The sequence below is a fragment of the Spermophilus citellus genome (genome assembly GCF_964194105.1).
Source record: "Spermophilus citellus genome assembly, chromosome: 7".
Taxonomy (NCBI): Eukaryota; Metazoa; Chordata; class Mammalia; order Rodentia; family Sciuridae; genus Spermophilus; species Spermophilus citellus.
The window spans coordinates 165,135,282-165,151,054 of NC_138188.1; the positions used below are offsets into that span (position 1 = coordinate 165,135,282).

A 15,773-nucleotide genomic window follows, 5' to 3' on the forward strand; every position below is an offset into this window, starting at 1 on the left:
TGCCTCAGCAGGAGCTCCGTCCACGTCAGTGGGGTCCCCTCGGGGGTCTGCTCCGGCCAGGCCCTCCTGTCCCACTGCCCTGTGGGAAGCTGGCCTTGGCTGGTGAACCTTGGGCAAGTTCACAGGCTGAGCTTTCAGAAGGTCACTTCGGCCTCTCTGGGGTCAGTGGGCTCGGCCTCCAGCCTCCAGAACAGTCCAGCCAGGTGCTGTGGGAGCATTGGGCCACTCAGCTGCCCACTGTCCAGGGCCTCTGCTCTTCGCGGGCTGCACCTGGCACTCAGCCCTCCTCCACGGCTTGCCCACTCCGGAGTGCCCACCCACTCACTGAGACACTTTGTCCATTTAGGGGGATCCTGGAGCCGGCGGGCCACCTGGGGCCAAGGTAAGCCCCTGACTCAGGTCCAGGAACTGGACCACAGCGGGGCGGAGAGGGACCCCGGGAGCCTGTCTTCCCCATAGCTCAGTAGGTGTGGCCATTAGGCCCCCCCATGACAGCCAGGCCTGTGTGGAGGACACGGGTGACAGCAGGGTCCGGTCCCACACTGCCCCTCCTCCTTACACTTGAACCCTCCCTTGTTTCAGAGGTGGCCCGCAGGGCACGCAGGCCCAGCCCAGTTTCCCTGGGTTCACCAGCGGAGGGCCCAGACCCCACCTGCGCCCCACGGCCATTCCTGGGAGCCACAACACGCCTATGGCCAGGCTTCCCTCCTCACCCACCCACAGCGCCCAGTGGGTGGCAGGCAGCATCACCCCGGGGCTGAGCCAGTGGCCAGCAGGAACCCAAGGGTCCTCACGGCCACTCTGGGCTTCCTCTTGGTGAGTCTCCACAGCCCCAGGCCCGGTGGCTGACATGCTGGACCCTCTGTTCATTCCAGGGGGAAGTTGGAGCCGACGGAGCCCGCGGGTTCCCTGGCCTCCCTGGCAGAGAAGGCACGGCAGGGCCCCCGGTGAGTGACCGTGGTGGCCCCGGGTGTGGGGCATGAAGCCCCTGGAGGAACTCTCCCGGAGCAGAGCTGGCCCACCAGCCACCTTGGTCCCCAGGCTCCAGGACCCAGTGTGCCTGCCTGGACCCCAGGGGCCTTGGTGGCTGTCCCCGCCCCGCCCCCGCCTGCCTGGGGACGAACCCCCTCACCAATCGGCGCCTCTGAGTGCCGCCACCTCCTTGTTTCTGCAGGGACCTAAAGGAGACAAAGGGAGCCCCGGAGAAAGAGTGAGTGTCGGGGGCAGCGTGGGGCCCAGGGCCCAGCGGGTGGACAGTCGGGCTGGCTTCAGGGTGCTGCCCTGGGGGTCTGCACCCACATGGCTCGAGATGGGACAAGACCCTCAATTTGGCAGGAGTGGCTCTCGGGGTTGGGGTGCAGCATGTCGATGCCCCTCAGACCCCGTGGACTCCAGGAACCACCTCCAAAGCCAGGTGGGCTCTGGGTCCTGGCCAGGGCCGCTGCGATCAAGGGCTGGACTTGTGGCTTTTTCTTCCAGGGTGACCCAGGAAAGGATGGAGTGGGACAACCAGGCCTGCCTGGGCCCCCAGGACCCCCAGGGCCCGTGGTCTACGTGTCTGATCAGGACGTAAGGATGCTGTGTGGGTGGATGTGCCTGGGTCAGCTCTCCCCCTCAGGACAGAAGAGCCCTGAGGTGGGATGAGGGGCTGGGGGAGACAGACGTGTGGTCAGCAGCTCAGATTTCTGCTGTCCCTGGAAGGAGCTGCCCTATGCAGAGTTAGAGCAGTGATGGGGGTGACCACCGGGTCTCAGGTCACATTCCAGCACCGACAGCTGTGTGACCCTAGACACTTACTTAACCTCTCTGTGCACAGCGTCATTTTCAAAACGAGGAACACTGTAGTCCTGGGGCACAGATTGGATTAAGTCTGAGAATGGTCAGAATTGCGCCTGGCCTGGGCCCATCTGAGTACCGGGAGTGGACAGAAGGGCAGATGGGACAAGCACAGCAGTGTGAGAGGAGGGAGGGACGGCTCAGGGCAGACCCATAGGCCGGGGCTGGGGACCCTGGCCAGGCCAGTGCACGCAGGCACAAGGGCCCAGTCCCTGGAGAACCCTGTGGGTGGGGCCTGGAATGAGGGTGAGTATCCGGTGAGGGGTCAGCGGGAGCCTGCAGCAGAGCTGGAGAGGCGTGCTAAGCAAGAGGCTTATGGCCTGGGAGCCTGTGGCCTGGGGCCGAGCGGTGGTGTCCACCACGTCCCTCTGCCCCGGATGTCCCTGGGAAGGGCCAGGCCAGGGACCCTCAGGATGGCCGCCGGGAGCAGCACCTCCCTCTGCACTCCTGGAGGGTCCTGCTGCCCTCCCGGCGGAGAGCGCTGGGGCCGGGTCCACTCTGAACTTGTTCTCCGTTTCTCTGCCTTCTGCTGGCTGGACAGGGAGCAGTGACCAGTGCCCCGGGGCCTGAGGTATGTGCTCTTGTCGCTGAGCAGCTGCGCGGTCAGTCGCGGGGTGTCCTGAGGGCGTGGCCCCCCGGCTGACGCTGTCCCTCTCTCTGCAGGGCAGGCCGGGCTTCGCAGGCTTCCCTGTAAGTGGCCCCGCTCCCGAGCTGGCTGGGGTCTGGAGGGGTCTCCCGTAGGGCCTCCTGAGGCCCAAGGGGTGGGCAGAGTCCCTGTCCTGGAGGACAGTAGCAGGACTGAGCACCTCTCTGCCCCTGGTCAGTCAGGACCTCGCGATGCTGGTGCCAGACCAGGAGCAGCCACAGGGCAGGATGTGGGGGTCCTGGGAGCTTGGTGGACCCTGGTTCCAGGGATGCTCATTTCCGCTTGGTCTTCCCTCCAGGGACCTGCTGGACCAAAGGGCGACCCGGGCTCCAGAGGCGAGCAGGGCTTCCCAGGACCCAAGGTAAGGGCTGGGGTGCCATCTGCTCAGCTGCTGCCATCAGCCAGGGGCCAGCATGATGGGCACCCAAGCTTCAGCCAGAGCCAAGGTGTGCTGGTGGACAGCCTTCCTTGACCCAACGGACAGTCTCCATCTGCCCAAGTGGCCACTCTGGGTAGACTGAGCCCTAGTCCCATGGGGCTGTGTTGCCCCTAGTGACCTCTGAGCAAGCGTGTGGCCAGCTGCAGCTTGGGCTGTGTCCGTGTCCATCCCTGTTCCTGGGTGTTCTCCGTGAGGCCTGGGGACACCATGCCGCCCTGCCCGCCGGGAGCCCTGACCTGTGACTCTGCTGTTCCAGGGGGAGAAGGGAGAGCCTGGCGGTGTCTTGGGCCCTGACGGCAGAACCCTGGGCCCTGCCCAGAAAGGAGCCAAGGTGAGGGCAGCGCCCCCTGCAGGCCACCAAGGAGACATGGGGGGCTTGTCCTCAGGGAGAATGGTGCTGGCACACGGGCCTCTCCTGCCGCCTGGCCCTCATTGCACTCCCATGTCCACCTCTCAGCCACGGGGGCCGTGCCCTGGCACTCCTGTGTCTGCTGGCCAGTGCCCGTTGTCCCTCTGTCCATGTTGGCTGGGCCTGCCTGCAGGGAGGTGGGGTCTCAGGGCCCAGCTCAGCTGCTGACTCCTCCACTGGCCTGAGCCAGGGCAGTCAGGACAGCGTTGGGGGGCCGGTGCCCTGGGCCCACCCCAGCACAGCCCACAGCAGGCCCTGAAGAGCGGCTGACTGGCCACCTGTGTGGGGAGCCCAGAGCCCCTTGACTGTTGGGATGGACCAAGAATGTTGGATCCGCAGGCCCAGAAAGACTTGTGTCCTTGTTACCTCTGCGTAGGGCCTGAGATGACCTGGTCAGGCCTGGCACAGATAGGCCTCGAGCCTCAAGACCCAGGGCATGCCCTGCCTGCGCAGCTGCCCAGGTGCAGACCCTGTCCAGAACCCCTGCTGGGTCTCCTGACCTCCCTGGTGTGGCTGGCAGCCCAGGGGCCACCCAGCTTGTAGATGTGGCTCGGGAACCCCAGGCGGGGAGCACTGCACCACCTGACAGTGCCTCTGTTTTCTGTCCAGGGAGAGCCGGGCTTCCGAGGACCCCCGGTGAGTAGGACCCTCGTCCTGAGCCACTGTGCTGTGGTCGGAAATGACCTTGTCACCTTGCCTGGCTACTGGGCACGTGGCCCCAGTCCCTATATCTCAACCGCAACTTGAAACTCAAGGGGCTGTTGGGTGGGACACAGTGGGCAACTCACAATGGTGCCCAGTGTTCTGGCCCTTGGCTGGCCCTTCCCTTGGCCTCAGAGCCCCCGGCTCAGGAGGTCCTGCAGCCTCAGTGCACATCCTCTCTGCAGGGTCCGTATGGGCGGCCTGGGTACAAGGGTGAGATCGGCATCCCTGGACGACCGGTAAGCACCGGGTGTCTGGTTGGGCCTCTCCCCCAGTGGGCAGCAGGCCAAGCTGGACAGGTACAGAGAGCCCTGACCCACTGCAGGATTGGCTTGGGGAAGGGTGGGCAGCTGACCTCCTGGGCACAGCCCATATCCTAAAGTGGACAAAGGATATCCTGGGCCTTGTCCAGGGAGAGCTCAGGCCAGAGGACACCTGGGTGTTAGAGGATCATGGTCTGGTCCTGCTGGGTCAGCCACCTCCCACCCCACCCCCTGGTGCTGGGGCAGGAAGAAGGGAGAGGGCCAGAGCAGGGCAGGAAGGAGCTGCCCAGGTGGGTGTGGGCGGCTGAGCTGTGGCCCAGCAGCCTGGCCAGCGGGGGTCTGCAGCTGTCCCCCACAGTGCCCAACAGCCCACCACTGTGCTCTGGCCCAGGGTCGCCCTGGGGTGAATGGGCTGAAGGGAGAGAAGGGGGAACCTGGAGACGCCAGCCTCGGACTTGGAATGAGGGTGAGTACCCTGTGAGGGGTGGACAATGATGGCCAGGACAGCCAGGGACAAAGAGTGGCCTGGCCAGGTCTGGGGTCCCCAGTTCACCCTTCAGAAGCTTCTCAGAGCTGCTGGCAGGGTGACCACAGAGTGCTGGTCTTCTGACACACGTACACAAAAACACACATGCAGACACACACATGTAATGCACACACCTGCACACTCCCATGCCACCCATATGTGTATGTGTGCTCATGCGTGCACACCTGTGTGCTCACACTCATGCTCCTGTGTGTGCTCAGACGCACCATTCACACATGCACATGCACACTCACACACATGCACACACACATGCACACACGGGCCACTTGTGCACCTGTACGTGTGCAGCGTGTTGGAGTTGCACATGACCCACGCCCACCGGGAACAGCAAAGCCACGGGTTCTCTCAGGAGGCCCACGCATGGAGGTCTCCTGGGAGTCTGGCCACCCCATTTGTCTCCCCCGGCCTATGTCTTGCCTCTTCCCTCCCTGGCCACGTCACACAGCTGCTCGGAGAGCCACGGGGGTGGGCTGGTGGGTGGGCCATGGCAGGCCTGGGGCTGGCCCTCCATGTGGCCCCCTCTTGGAGGGAGCAGGGCTCCCAAGGGGAACCTCCCGTGCTGCAGGCTGAGCCCCTCAGGTAAGGAGTGAGGCCCCGGTTTGACTGACACACACACCTCCCAGCCACCCCATGACCAGAGCTCTCTGTCACTCCACAGGGCATGCCCGGCCCCCCAGGGCCTCCAGGGCCCCCAGGCCCTCCAGGGGTGCCCATCTACGACAGCAACGTGAGTCTGCAGGGCCCACGGCACTTAGTCCCTGTGCCTCCCGCTCTCGTGCGGAGGAGCCGCCACCCCCTCTCCCTGTCATTGGTTCCAGTCCTGCCCCCAGGGCCTCTGGGGTGGGCTGGGCTGGGGGCTGCATCTGGGGCTCTGGATGAGGAGGTGTGTCCCCCAGGAAGAGCGAAGGCCCAGTAGGGCGGTGACCCCCACAGGCAGTGCGACGCGGCCAGGGCTCCTGACTCCACGCACCTGTCCCAGGGCTCCCCTGATGTGGCCTGTCAGAGGGGCTTGGGGCTTCTGGGTTTGGGGACCCCAGGTGGCTGGTGGCCTTGGTTTCCAGAGCATTGTCCCTCAGAGGCCACTTTACCCTGTTCTTTGCAGGCATTTGTGGAGTCTGGCCACCCTGGGCCGCGGGGACTGCAAGGTGAGAGTTCCAATGGGGCTGGGGGACAACAGCCTTCCACAGGGATGTGGAGGACATTGTGCTCCGGACTGCACGCTGCTGAGCACCCACTGGCTGACCAGACCTCCCCAGGTCCCATCCCAATCCTCAGGGCCCTCCCAGCAGGGCTCCAAGGACCTGCCATGGTGGGCCACTCGGGGGTCCACCCATGTGCTGTCCTTGGTGTGGGTATCAGCACAGCCTGCAGGGTGGTCCTGGAGAGGTGGTGTGGTCCCCCTGGCCTGCAGGGTGGGCCTGGAGAGGTGGTGTGGTCCCCCTGGCCTGCAGGGTGGGCCTGGAGAGGTGGTGTGGTCCCCCTGGCCTGCAGCGTGGGGCCTGTCCCCATCCGTTGCCACCCCTTTCTGGCCTGGGACCTCTCTTTCCACACAGTGCCTAGAGGTCAGGGCCCACATGGGTAGAGGGCCCTCAGGTCTCCTTGATGGCACTAGGTCTGCTCCCCCAGGGCTGCCAGGACCTTCTGGACCCAAGGGTGACAAAGGAGAAGTGGGACCACCTGGACCTCCAGGTGAGCGCTCTCTGTGGGCCCCAGGCCCAGGGTGTGCTGGGCAGCCTCCTGGGGTGGGCCCTGGGCCCTCTGCAGGGCAGTCGCCGTCTGACCCTGTTCTAGTGGGAGGAAGCGCCTGCTCAGGCCATGGATCTGGGGACACCTGGTCAGCCACACAGCTAGGACCTGGGAGGGACAGGGTTCCGGCAAGAGTTCCCCACCATCCCACCACTGGAGCAGACAGCTGCCCACCTGCAGCCCAAGGCTAGATCCAAGATGCCCGCCCTCCCACAGTTGGTTCCAGAGAGCGCGCATGGCCAGGGTAAGCACAGAGGCCCTTCTGTCCAGGGGCTGCACTGGGCCAGCTCTGAACGAGGTCACCCAGGTGGGTCCCTCTTCCCCGAGGGAGTGAGGGTTCCCTGCTGGATCCCTGGCTGGCGCCCGCCCTGACCCACCAGGCAGGCTGGGTGGAGGGTACAGCGACTGCATGACTGCTGGGAGCCAGCACATGGACGCCAGGGCAGGGGCCAGAGGGACTAGTCGGCCTGCCCCCCGCTGGGGCCACCTCCGAGCCGGGAAGCGCCCAGGCAGTGGATGGTCCCCAAGTCCTGCCGGGAGCCACAGCGTCTCTCGGAGAAGGTGGTGGGGGCTTGGACCCTCCAGCGTCTGCACACCACACCTGGGGTCTGAGCAGGAACAGGCAGGCGAGCCAGGAGGTGACTCTGACCACCTCCAAACACTGACTGAAGGACAGGGGAGGTGGATTCCGGGCACTGGTAACTGTGCTCAGGCAGCTGAGGCCAGGCAGAGCACCCAGCCGGTGCAGGATGGGGTCACTCCAGGTGCCTATCACTGGTCAGCCAGAGAATCTACGGTGAAGGCAGATGGCCCAGAGTCTCCCAAACCTGAGGCGAGATGTGGAGCCCTCTACACCCGCACAGGATGGGCAGGACCACTGACCAAGTGAAGCCAAGTGGCCACGCCAGGGAGCTGCGTGGACCCCAGCTGGCCAGGTCCAGCCACCTGCCCACGTAGGCCACACGTAAGCCAAGTGAATGATGCGTCGGATGAGCCTGGAGAAGCAGCCAGATTGGACCTCCCTGCCCCCCAGAGGCCGTCACCACAGTCACAGGAGCCCCACCCCCAGGGCCACGCTCTGCTCTGCAGAAGGACCCCAGCCTGGCGGAGCCCAGGGCCCAGGAGGGGGACGGCGCTTCTCGCAGCAGGTCTGCCCACAGACCCAGCAGGCCACCCAGCCACCGGGTGTAAGGGCGATTTAGGAGAAGCCACGACGGACAAGTCTGAAGCAGTTAAAAATGAGATTTTGAAAACAAACCATGAGCAAAAATATTTAAAAATCAATTAATTAGGAGTGAATTTAATAAAACCTGTACCCATTTTCTGCAGAGGACACAGGACAAACAAAGGTGGAGGGGTGTGACCCCTCCACGAGAGGGTCATCCAGGGGTCTCCAACCTATCTCTCCTCCCCTCTGCAGGGCAGTTCCCCGTGGACTTCCTCAGCCTGGAAGCCGAGATGAAGGTGTGTGACTTTGCTGGCCACATCGGGAGGGTGGGTCCCTGTCCCTGGCTCGTGCCGAGGCAGGTCCCCAAGTCCTCAGTGCTGAGTGTCAGTCTTAGACGAGGCTGGCTTCTGTGCTGCCCGGACCAGCCACCACCTGTGTTCACTCCCCGAGGGGCACCCTGCCACTCTGGAATGGGGGAGCCCCCCACCCCACAGCAGGGCTCTCAGAGCAGCATTTACCTCTGCAGGGAGAGAAGGGGGACCTGGGGGACACAGGACAGAAAGGAGAGAAGGGGGAGCCAGGGGCCAGCGGCGGAGTCTTCAGCTCAAGTGTGCCTGGACCCCCAGGTCCCCCCGGCCCACCAGGCTACCCTGGGATTCCGGTAAGACTGGGCCCCAGGCTGGCTGACCTCTCTGCACAGCCCAGGCCTGTTGATGCCCACCCAGGCTGAGGCAGCGCCTGTGAGCTCAGGGCCCAAGCCACCCACGTCTTTGTCTGCCACCAGGGTGTGGCAGTCCCCTTGGGGACATAGTGCAGCTCCCAGGGTGGGCACAGGGGCTCAGACACCTTACAGTTATCGCATGGCTGCGTCCTGCCACTGCCCCAAGAATCCCAGGGAGCCTGGGCCCCGCTTCTGCCTGGATGGCCGAGGGGCCTTGGGGGGCAGGGAGGTGACTGTGGCTCAGAGGCCATTCCCGCTGTAGGGACCCCTGGCTGGCTGTGCAGGGCATGACACAGCGTGTTTCATTTTTTTCCCAGGGTCCAAAGGGAGAGAGCATCCAGGGCCAGCCGGGCCCACCCGGACCTCAGGGACCTCCTGGCATTGGCTATGAGGGGCGCCAGGGCCCTCCTGGGCCCCCAGGCCCCCCTGGCCCCCCGGGGCCCCCGTCATTCCCTGGTCCTCACAGGCAGAGTAAGTCAGGGGAGGTGGGCCTGGGCAGGGTCCTGTCGGGCTCCCCCCAGAGCCACCTGCGTGGGGCCACATTGGCTTCTTTCTTGTAGCTGTCAGTGTCCCTGGCCCCCCAGGCCCACCTGGCCCCCCAGGGCCCCCGGGAACCATGGGCACCTCTTCAGGGGTAAGCTTCCAGGCAGGTGGGGGTGGCGTCTGGGACGCCCGGGGAGGGGTGGCCTGCCCTGGGTGCAGAGGTCGTGGCAGAGGGACCGGTGTGGGCTAGGCCCCACATCGGTCACTCACCTAGGGCCTCCCATGGGTGGCCACAAAGAAGAGTCCTGGCTGCTCTCAGCCAGCTCCCCCAGGGAACCCCCAGAAGTCCACACAGCCCAAGCCACACCCAGGCTGGGCCCTGGTCCCCTCCCCGTCCCCCGGGGCCCCAGAAGTTGCCTCTGGGCAGCAGGAACCCATGCAGGCTTGGGTCCCGCAGGTGAGGATCTGGGCCACCTACCAGACCATGCTGGACAGGGCACGAGAGCTGCCCGAGGGCTGGCTCGTCTTTGTGGCTGAGAGGGAGGAACTCTATGTACGGGTCCGAAACGGGTTCCGGAAAGTTCTGGTGAGTTCTCTGGGCAGCACTCTCCCTGTACACAGAGGGCCACCAGGCTTAACCTGGGGAGATGGGGCTTGAGGGAGGCGAGGAGCCCACGCCCACCCAGCAATGGCCGGGCCCTCGACAGCACCCACAGCAGGGCCAGGTGTCCCCAAGCAAGGCTCCTGCCACTTGTCACTTTTTAAAAACTCATCAAACTACTTTTGAGCATTTTGGGTAAAGGGAAACGACGTTATGTGTGTCACATATGCTAGTGCTGGGCACCTGGAGCTCACGTGGGCATCTGTGATGGCAAGCCCCACGCCGTCTTGAGGCAAGGCATCAGGGGCCCTCGCCAGCCACACGCCCTGGCTCGGCCCTGCTGGACAGGGCTCGGCTTTGTTTCCACATGGTGTGTTCTGAACCCCGCTGTGGGGGAATCCTCAGACCCATCTTGGCTGCCCAGCACCTGTGACACATCTGGGATCACACACCCAGCCTTGGCCCAGAAGACGAGGCCAGCCCTCGCTCCTGCTCCCCCAGGACCAGGAGGGGCCCAGCCGGCACTCCTGGGGTTGTGGGGGTGCGTCTTACCTGTGTAGCAAACGTGAGGACCGGGCAGCCAGCCTGTGTCCTCAATAGCCCACCTTATCCCTGGGAGTCTCTGTCCACCTGAGCTGAACTTCTGGGTGTCCGGGTTTCCATTGCCTGTCCCTAGGCCTAGCCAGACCCCGTGGTGTCCCCCCAGGGCCCCTGCTGGCCAGGGACAGGCTGTGGGCTTATCAGCAGACACGGACCGGGAGCCCACAAGTGCCTGGCTCTGGGAAGCACCCTGGGTGGCCTCTTCCCTGGTGGGAGGGCTCATTTTGGGGAGGGATGAGCAGATGGGGTAGGCTGTGGCCGTGTCAGAGTGACCCTGCTGTTGCCTTGCAGCTGGAGGCCCGGATCCCTCTGCCATCCAGCACGGTAAGGGGATGCTCTCTCTGCACAACTCTGGGGGCTCAGCAGGGGACTCCGGGCCTGCACTGACATGTTTCTGGAATCACACTTGGTATTTGGAATCCTGGAGCCAAATGTGTGCTATCAGGGTGTCCTTGCTGGGGAGAGGATGAAGACCCACAGGAACACTTCCACTGGCTTCAGTTGTGTCTGCACCTCATTGCCCTCCTCAGCCTCCATGTCCCTGGGTCACCGTCCTCCTCTGTATCTTTCCTCACCTGCAGTGCTAGGCATGCCCCAGGGTGAATGGGTGTGGGCGGATGAACAGAAGAATAGGTGGGTTGGTGGACAGATGTACAGGTGGGTTGGTGAGTGGATGGACATACAGGTGGACAGACAGGTGAGCTGGTGATGGCTTGGTGGATGAATGGATAGGTGGATGGATGGATGGACAGGTGGGTTGGTGGGTGAGTGGATGGATGGATTTACATGCAGATAGATGGACGGGGGGTTGGTGGATGGATGGGTGGACAGGAGGATTGGTAAATGGATGGACGGATGCATGGATGAGTGGATGGACGGACAGGTGGGTTGGTGGGTGGATGGATGGATATACAGATGGATGGACAGGTGGATAGGTAAATGGATGAATGGACAGGTAGCTAGGTGGACGGATGAGTGGGTGGGTGGATAGAGAAATGTACAGGTGGGTGGTGGATGGGTGGACCATTGGGTTGGTACCTGGATGGTAGGCAGCTGGGTGGGTGAACAAGGGGTGGCTCAGGAACGAGGCCGTATGCTATGCAGTGCATCAGGCTGTGGGAGCTGCCTGCTGTGGGCTCGGCTGAGTCTGCTCAGCCAGGCGTTCGTTCATTCAGCATGTGGCGGCAGGCCCCTCCCAACACTGCCAGAACCCACCCAGTGTGGGGCCGCTGTGGGGACAGTGCAGTGTGGGGACAGGTGAAGCTGCCATGCACCAGGTGTTCAGGATCCTGGGGAAAGTTGAGGAGCCCGGAGTGGGGTCATGGAGAGGCTTCAGGAACTGAATGCTGCAGTCAGGGCCTTGGTCTGGTGGCCACGGGGCTGTGGTCAGCAAGCACGGCAGTCTCTGAGCACGGTGGGCCTGGGGCCCCTGAGCTGAGGGCAAGTCCAATGATCAAGTATCCAGAGCTGGCTGGGCTCCCACCCCTCCTGCCCCTATACCCAGGGTCCCCCAGGGTCTGGGTGGAGCTCCCTGCCTGTCATCTTGAAGCCACGCCCCCTCCAAGTGCACAAAGGACGTGCAGGGGGAGGAGGGTCCTGGTGTGTGGGAGCCCACTGCACAGACCTGCACCTGGACCTGCAGGACAATGAAGTGGCTGTCCGCCAGCCCCCAGTGGTGCAGCTGCATGAGGGCAACCCATATCCCCGGCGGGAGCACTCCTACTCCACCGTGCGCCCCTGGAGAGCAGACGACACCCTGGCCAGCCCCCAGCGCCTTCCAGATCCCCAGCCCTACCCTGGAGCTCCACACCACCACGGCTCCTATGTGCATCTCCGGCCAGCCCGCCCCACAGCCTCACCTGCCCACACCCACCAGGACTTCCAGCCGGTGGTGAGTGACCCCAAAGTGGGTACATGTCCACCTGGCCCCTTAGTCCTCAGGGCAATGTAAAGGGGGTTGGCAGCCACAGCTGCAGGGAGGATTCCCGAGACTGGGGCACTGCAGGTGGGCTTCTGACTAGGCAGTGCCACACAGGGTGGCCACTGTCCAGCCTGAGGCTCGTCCCCTCATGGCCAAGTGGCTGTCAGTCCCCTTGAGGTCCTAGAGGCTCCAGGTGGCAGAGGAGCTCACACAGCCAGGTTGGCCCACCGCTCTGGACCTGCCAAGCAGAGCTCATGGGGAAGGACATCAGGGTCCACGTGGGGGTGTTTCCTGGGACCCCAGCACCTGCCTCTGCAGCCCTGGCTGGTGGCCTGGGTGTCCCCTGGCACCCATCACAAGGCACTTGGGGCTCAGCCTTCCGTGCCTGTCTGTGTGGTACTGTAGGTGTGCAGGGGTTCAGTGCTGTCCCCAGGGCCTCTGAGGTCACCTGGGATGCAGTGTCAGCCTCTCCCTGCAGCTCCACCTGGTCGCACTCAACAGCCCACTCTCGGGCGGCATGCGCGGCATCCGAGGGGCCGACTTCCAGTGCTTCCAGCAAGCGCGAGCTGTGGGGCTGGCTGGCACCTTCCGTGCCTTCTTGTCCTCGCGGCTGCAGGACCTCTACAGCATCGTGCGCCGTGCTGACCGTGGGACCGTTCCCATCGTCAACCTCAAGGTGAGCGGAACACGTCCTGTGGGGCCCTGGGCTCGCGAGGGTGTCCCCAGATGGACCCAGGCCTGGGCCGGGGCTTGCTCTGAGGGTCCTTCCCCAGCAGAGGCTTCCTCCCAGGGGCCTGGAGGCCAACTCCCGGGCAGGCACGGTGGGTATGGGGGGCAACCCCTGATGTTTCCAGGAAGCCTTGGGCTTGCTCACAAGTGACAGGTCCTCACACACCCGCCGGGTTGGGAAATGCCCTAATCATCTGTGCCACCCAGCCCAGCAGCCCCTGTCGCGGTACCCCTCACGTGGCTTCCTTCTATGGTCTCACAGGACCGCTGACGGTGGATGTACAGACCCCAGGCCCAAGACTGGGGAGGGTGGCTGGGAGCAGGAGGCCAGCATGAGGAACAGAGACCCCTTGGCCTTAGTCTAGGATCCCAGCATGTGGCTAAAGGGTGGTGAGGGTCTCACTGGGCCTTTGGGGTCTGCTGAGGCACCTGGATGGGGCTGGGCTCCCTGGTGCTTGCCCCTGAGGCTGGACATGACCAGAGACTGAGGAAGCCCCTGCCAACTTCCCTCTGCAGGATGAAGTTCTGGCTCCCAGCTGGGAGGCCCTGTTTTCAGGCTCCGGGGGCCAGCTGAAGCCCGGGGCCCGTATCTTCTCTTTCGACGGCAGGGACATCCTGAGGCACCCTGCCTGGTAGGTCCCCTGTGCTCGGGATGGCAGCATGGGGAGAGCCCTAGAGGAGAAAGGTGTACACCTAGCCCCCAACACGGAGCCCAGCCTCTGGCCTGACCCTACCCTGCCCCATGCATGATTACGAGACCCAGAGGAGCAGGAGAGATCGCTGCTTAAGTGCCCCCTGTCCACGGTGGACAGCTCCACACTCACCATCTGTGACTTGGCCAGTCTGTGCCCCCAATGTAAACACCACAGGGAACTAATCACTGCCCAAGGCAAAGTCCCAGGTCAGCTGTGTGCTTGTCTGCTGATGGAAATGGCCACTGTCCCCCAAATGGCTTCACGCCTAGCACCCCTCCACCTGCCGCTATAACAGCATGTTCCACCAGTGCTCCTGCCTTTGAAAGGGTGGCCAGGGTGTCTTCTGGGCCAGTGTGTTCCTGGAGGTGCCCAGATCCTGGCCATCTGCTCTGAGAAGCACCCAGCCTGAGAGCCACAGGCGGGACTCAGTCACAGGACTCCCTGCAGGTGGAGGTGTCCCTAACCAGGCAGCACCTGGCTCCCTTGGTCAGTGAGGGCTGTCAGGGGCCAGGTCCAGGCTCTGCCCCAACACCTACCCCTTCTGCAGCTGGTGTACCCAGGAGGTGGAGCTAAGGAAAGCATGGACCTCGCAGCCCTCCCTCTGCCCAGGGCCAGCTACCTGCTGGCCTCCACCTTTCCTCCCCCGGGGGCAGGGGTCTCTGCTTGCGGAGGGGTGGGTGTAACTGACAGCCAGGTACATCTTGCAGGCCCCAGAAGAGTGTATGGCATGGCTCAGACCCCAGTGGGCGCAGGCTGACCGAGAGCTACTGTGAGGCGTGGCGGACAGAGGCTGCCGGAGCCATGGGCCAGGCATCCCCACTGCTGGCAGGCAGACTGCTGGAACAGGAAGCCACAAGCTGCCGCAATGCCCATGTGGTCCTCTGCATCGAGAACAGTTTCATGACCTCCTCCTCCTAATAGGGTCTCTGCTGGCTCGGACGTGCATGGAGGGGGCTCTCAGGACAGGCACAGGCAGGGAGCACCTAGCCAGCCCCCGGGACCTGGCTGGGACATTCCTACACAGTCCACATTTCATGTAATCCTCCAGAAATAAAAGGAAGCCAAAGAGAGTAGTTTTCTAAAAGTTCACAACAGGAAGCTCGTGCCAAGGCTTCCGGCCTCTCCCCGATGGCCTGTGCTGGCCAGTCTGTCATGGCCCCTGCTCTAAGAGGCCCAGATCAGACCTCAGCTGGATTTCAGCAAGAGGCTGACACAGGACTTCCCGCCCAGACCTGTGCTTACCCCACCTGCAGGCTCCTGAGCTCCCGGGCGCCGGGAAGGGACGCTTGCCACTCTGGCAGGCGCAGACCCTCTCCTGCCTCCACCTTGGCTGTGCACAGGACCCAGTCCCACTGCAGACCAGCGAGAGGTTGGGTGCTGACACCTGGTCTGCAGGGCACCTGGGGCCCTCCCCTCCCACTCAGGCTGTGCCAGAGGCAGACAGGCATGGGCTTGCTCAGGTGGTGAACAGGACGGCCAGGCACGGGGCAAGGGCCACCTCTCCTCGGCTTCCTGCACTCTACAGCAACCACAGTGCCCCCACTGGGGCAGAGTCCAAGCTCAGGGCCTACGGCCACCCAGGCTGGCCATGTTCCTCAACACTGTGCAGGGCCAGGAGTGTGGCCGGACTTGGTGTGTCTGCGGCTTTCCCCAGAGCCGGCCGACGTGGGGTCCTCCAGACCTCTCCCTGGCTGGCCTCCCAGGTGACCCAAGACCACACCAGATCTGATTGGAACTTGACCCCAGCCAAGTCGAAGCAGGAGTTTTGTGGGGCTCACAAGTCAGGCCGTGGCGCCTCCTGTCGCAGTGCTCCGCTATGCTCGGAAGCCCAGAAGGTGGCCGTGTGTGTGCTCAGGGCCACGCTGGGCTGCCCACAGCCACGGTGCCAACACACCCCTACCTCGGGATCTGCTGTCTGAGGACTGGGAGAAAACTGGGGGGCTGGTTCTGCACCTGTGTGTTTCGAAGCCATTTCAAATAGGCACCAAATAAAATGACCTTCCATGGAGACCATGTTTGTGAGCAGTTTCCCCATGTGAGAAGAGCAGAGCCCTGCAGAGTGAGCCCTCTGTCCCTGGGTGTCCCCCTGCTGGCACACACAGCGTGCTTGGGTGTCAGAGCACGTGAAGAGGCATCTGGTGTGCAGATGTGCACAGACGCGTGACACACACTGTGGGCACCCTTTGCTGGTAGGGCCCCCTGACAGCCAGTAGTGCTCAGGCTGACCTCAAAACCATGCCTCAGGTCTGTGTGGACTCAATTGCTGG

At 63.8% G+C, this 15,773-nt stretch overlaps 1 protein-coding gene across 3 annotated transcripts in view; it reads left to right on the forward strand.

Annotated features, from left to right (window-relative positions):
* COL18A1 (collagen type XVIII alpha 1 chain) overlaps window positions 1–15,516 on the forward strand; it is an 86,979-nt gene extending 71,463 nt beyond the window's left edge. For all 3 annotated transcript variants that reach the window (XM_081301478.1, XM_081301476.1, XM_081301477.1), the window contains 24 exons: window positions 347–382; window positions 876–947; window positions 1,175–1,210; window positions 1,480–1,569; window positions 2,378–2,407; window positions 2,500–2,526; window positions 2,781–2,843; window positions 3,178–3,252; window positions 3,940–3,966; window positions 4,218–4,271; window positions 4,687–4,761; window positions 5,501–5,569; window positions 5,945–5,987; window positions 6,469–6,531; window positions 8,009–8,052; window positions 8,283–8,417; window positions 8,795–8,948; window positions 9,038–9,111; window positions 9,418–9,546; window positions 10,453–10,485; window positions 11,804–12,052; window positions 12,561–12,758; window positions 13,328–13,443; window positions 14,214–15,516. In XM_081301478.1, the coding sequence (XP_081157604.1) occupies window positions 347–382; window positions 876–947; window positions 1,175–1,210; window positions 1,480–1,569; window positions 2,378–2,407; window positions 2,500–2,526; window positions 2,781–2,843; window positions 3,178–3,252; window positions 3,940–3,966; window positions 4,218–4,271; window positions 4,687–4,761; window positions 5,501–5,569; window positions 5,945–5,987; window positions 6,469–6,531; window positions 8,009–8,052; window positions 8,283–8,417; window positions 8,795–8,948; window positions 9,038–9,111; window positions 9,418–9,546; window positions 10,453–10,485; window positions 11,804–12,052; window positions 12,561–12,758; window positions 13,328–13,443; window positions 14,214–14,424 (2,103 nt within the window). In that variant the 3' untranslated portion in view covers window positions 14,425–15,516. The remainder of the gene's footprint in view (window positions 1–346; window positions 383–875; window positions 948–1,174; window positions 1,211–1,479; window positions 1,570–2,377; window positions 2,408–2,499; window positions 2,527–2,780; window positions 2,844–3,177; window positions 3,253–3,939; window positions 3,967–4,217; window positions 4,272–4,686; window positions 4,762–5,500; window positions 5,570–5,944; window positions 5,988–6,468; window positions 6,532–8,008; window positions 8,053–8,282; window positions 8,418–8,794; window positions 8,949–9,037; window positions 9,112–9,417; window positions 9,547–10,452; window positions 10,486–11,803; window positions 12,053–12,560; window positions 12,759–13,327; window positions 13,444–14,213) is intronic.
* The last annotated feature ends 257 nt before the right edge of the window (window positions 15,517–15,773 follow it).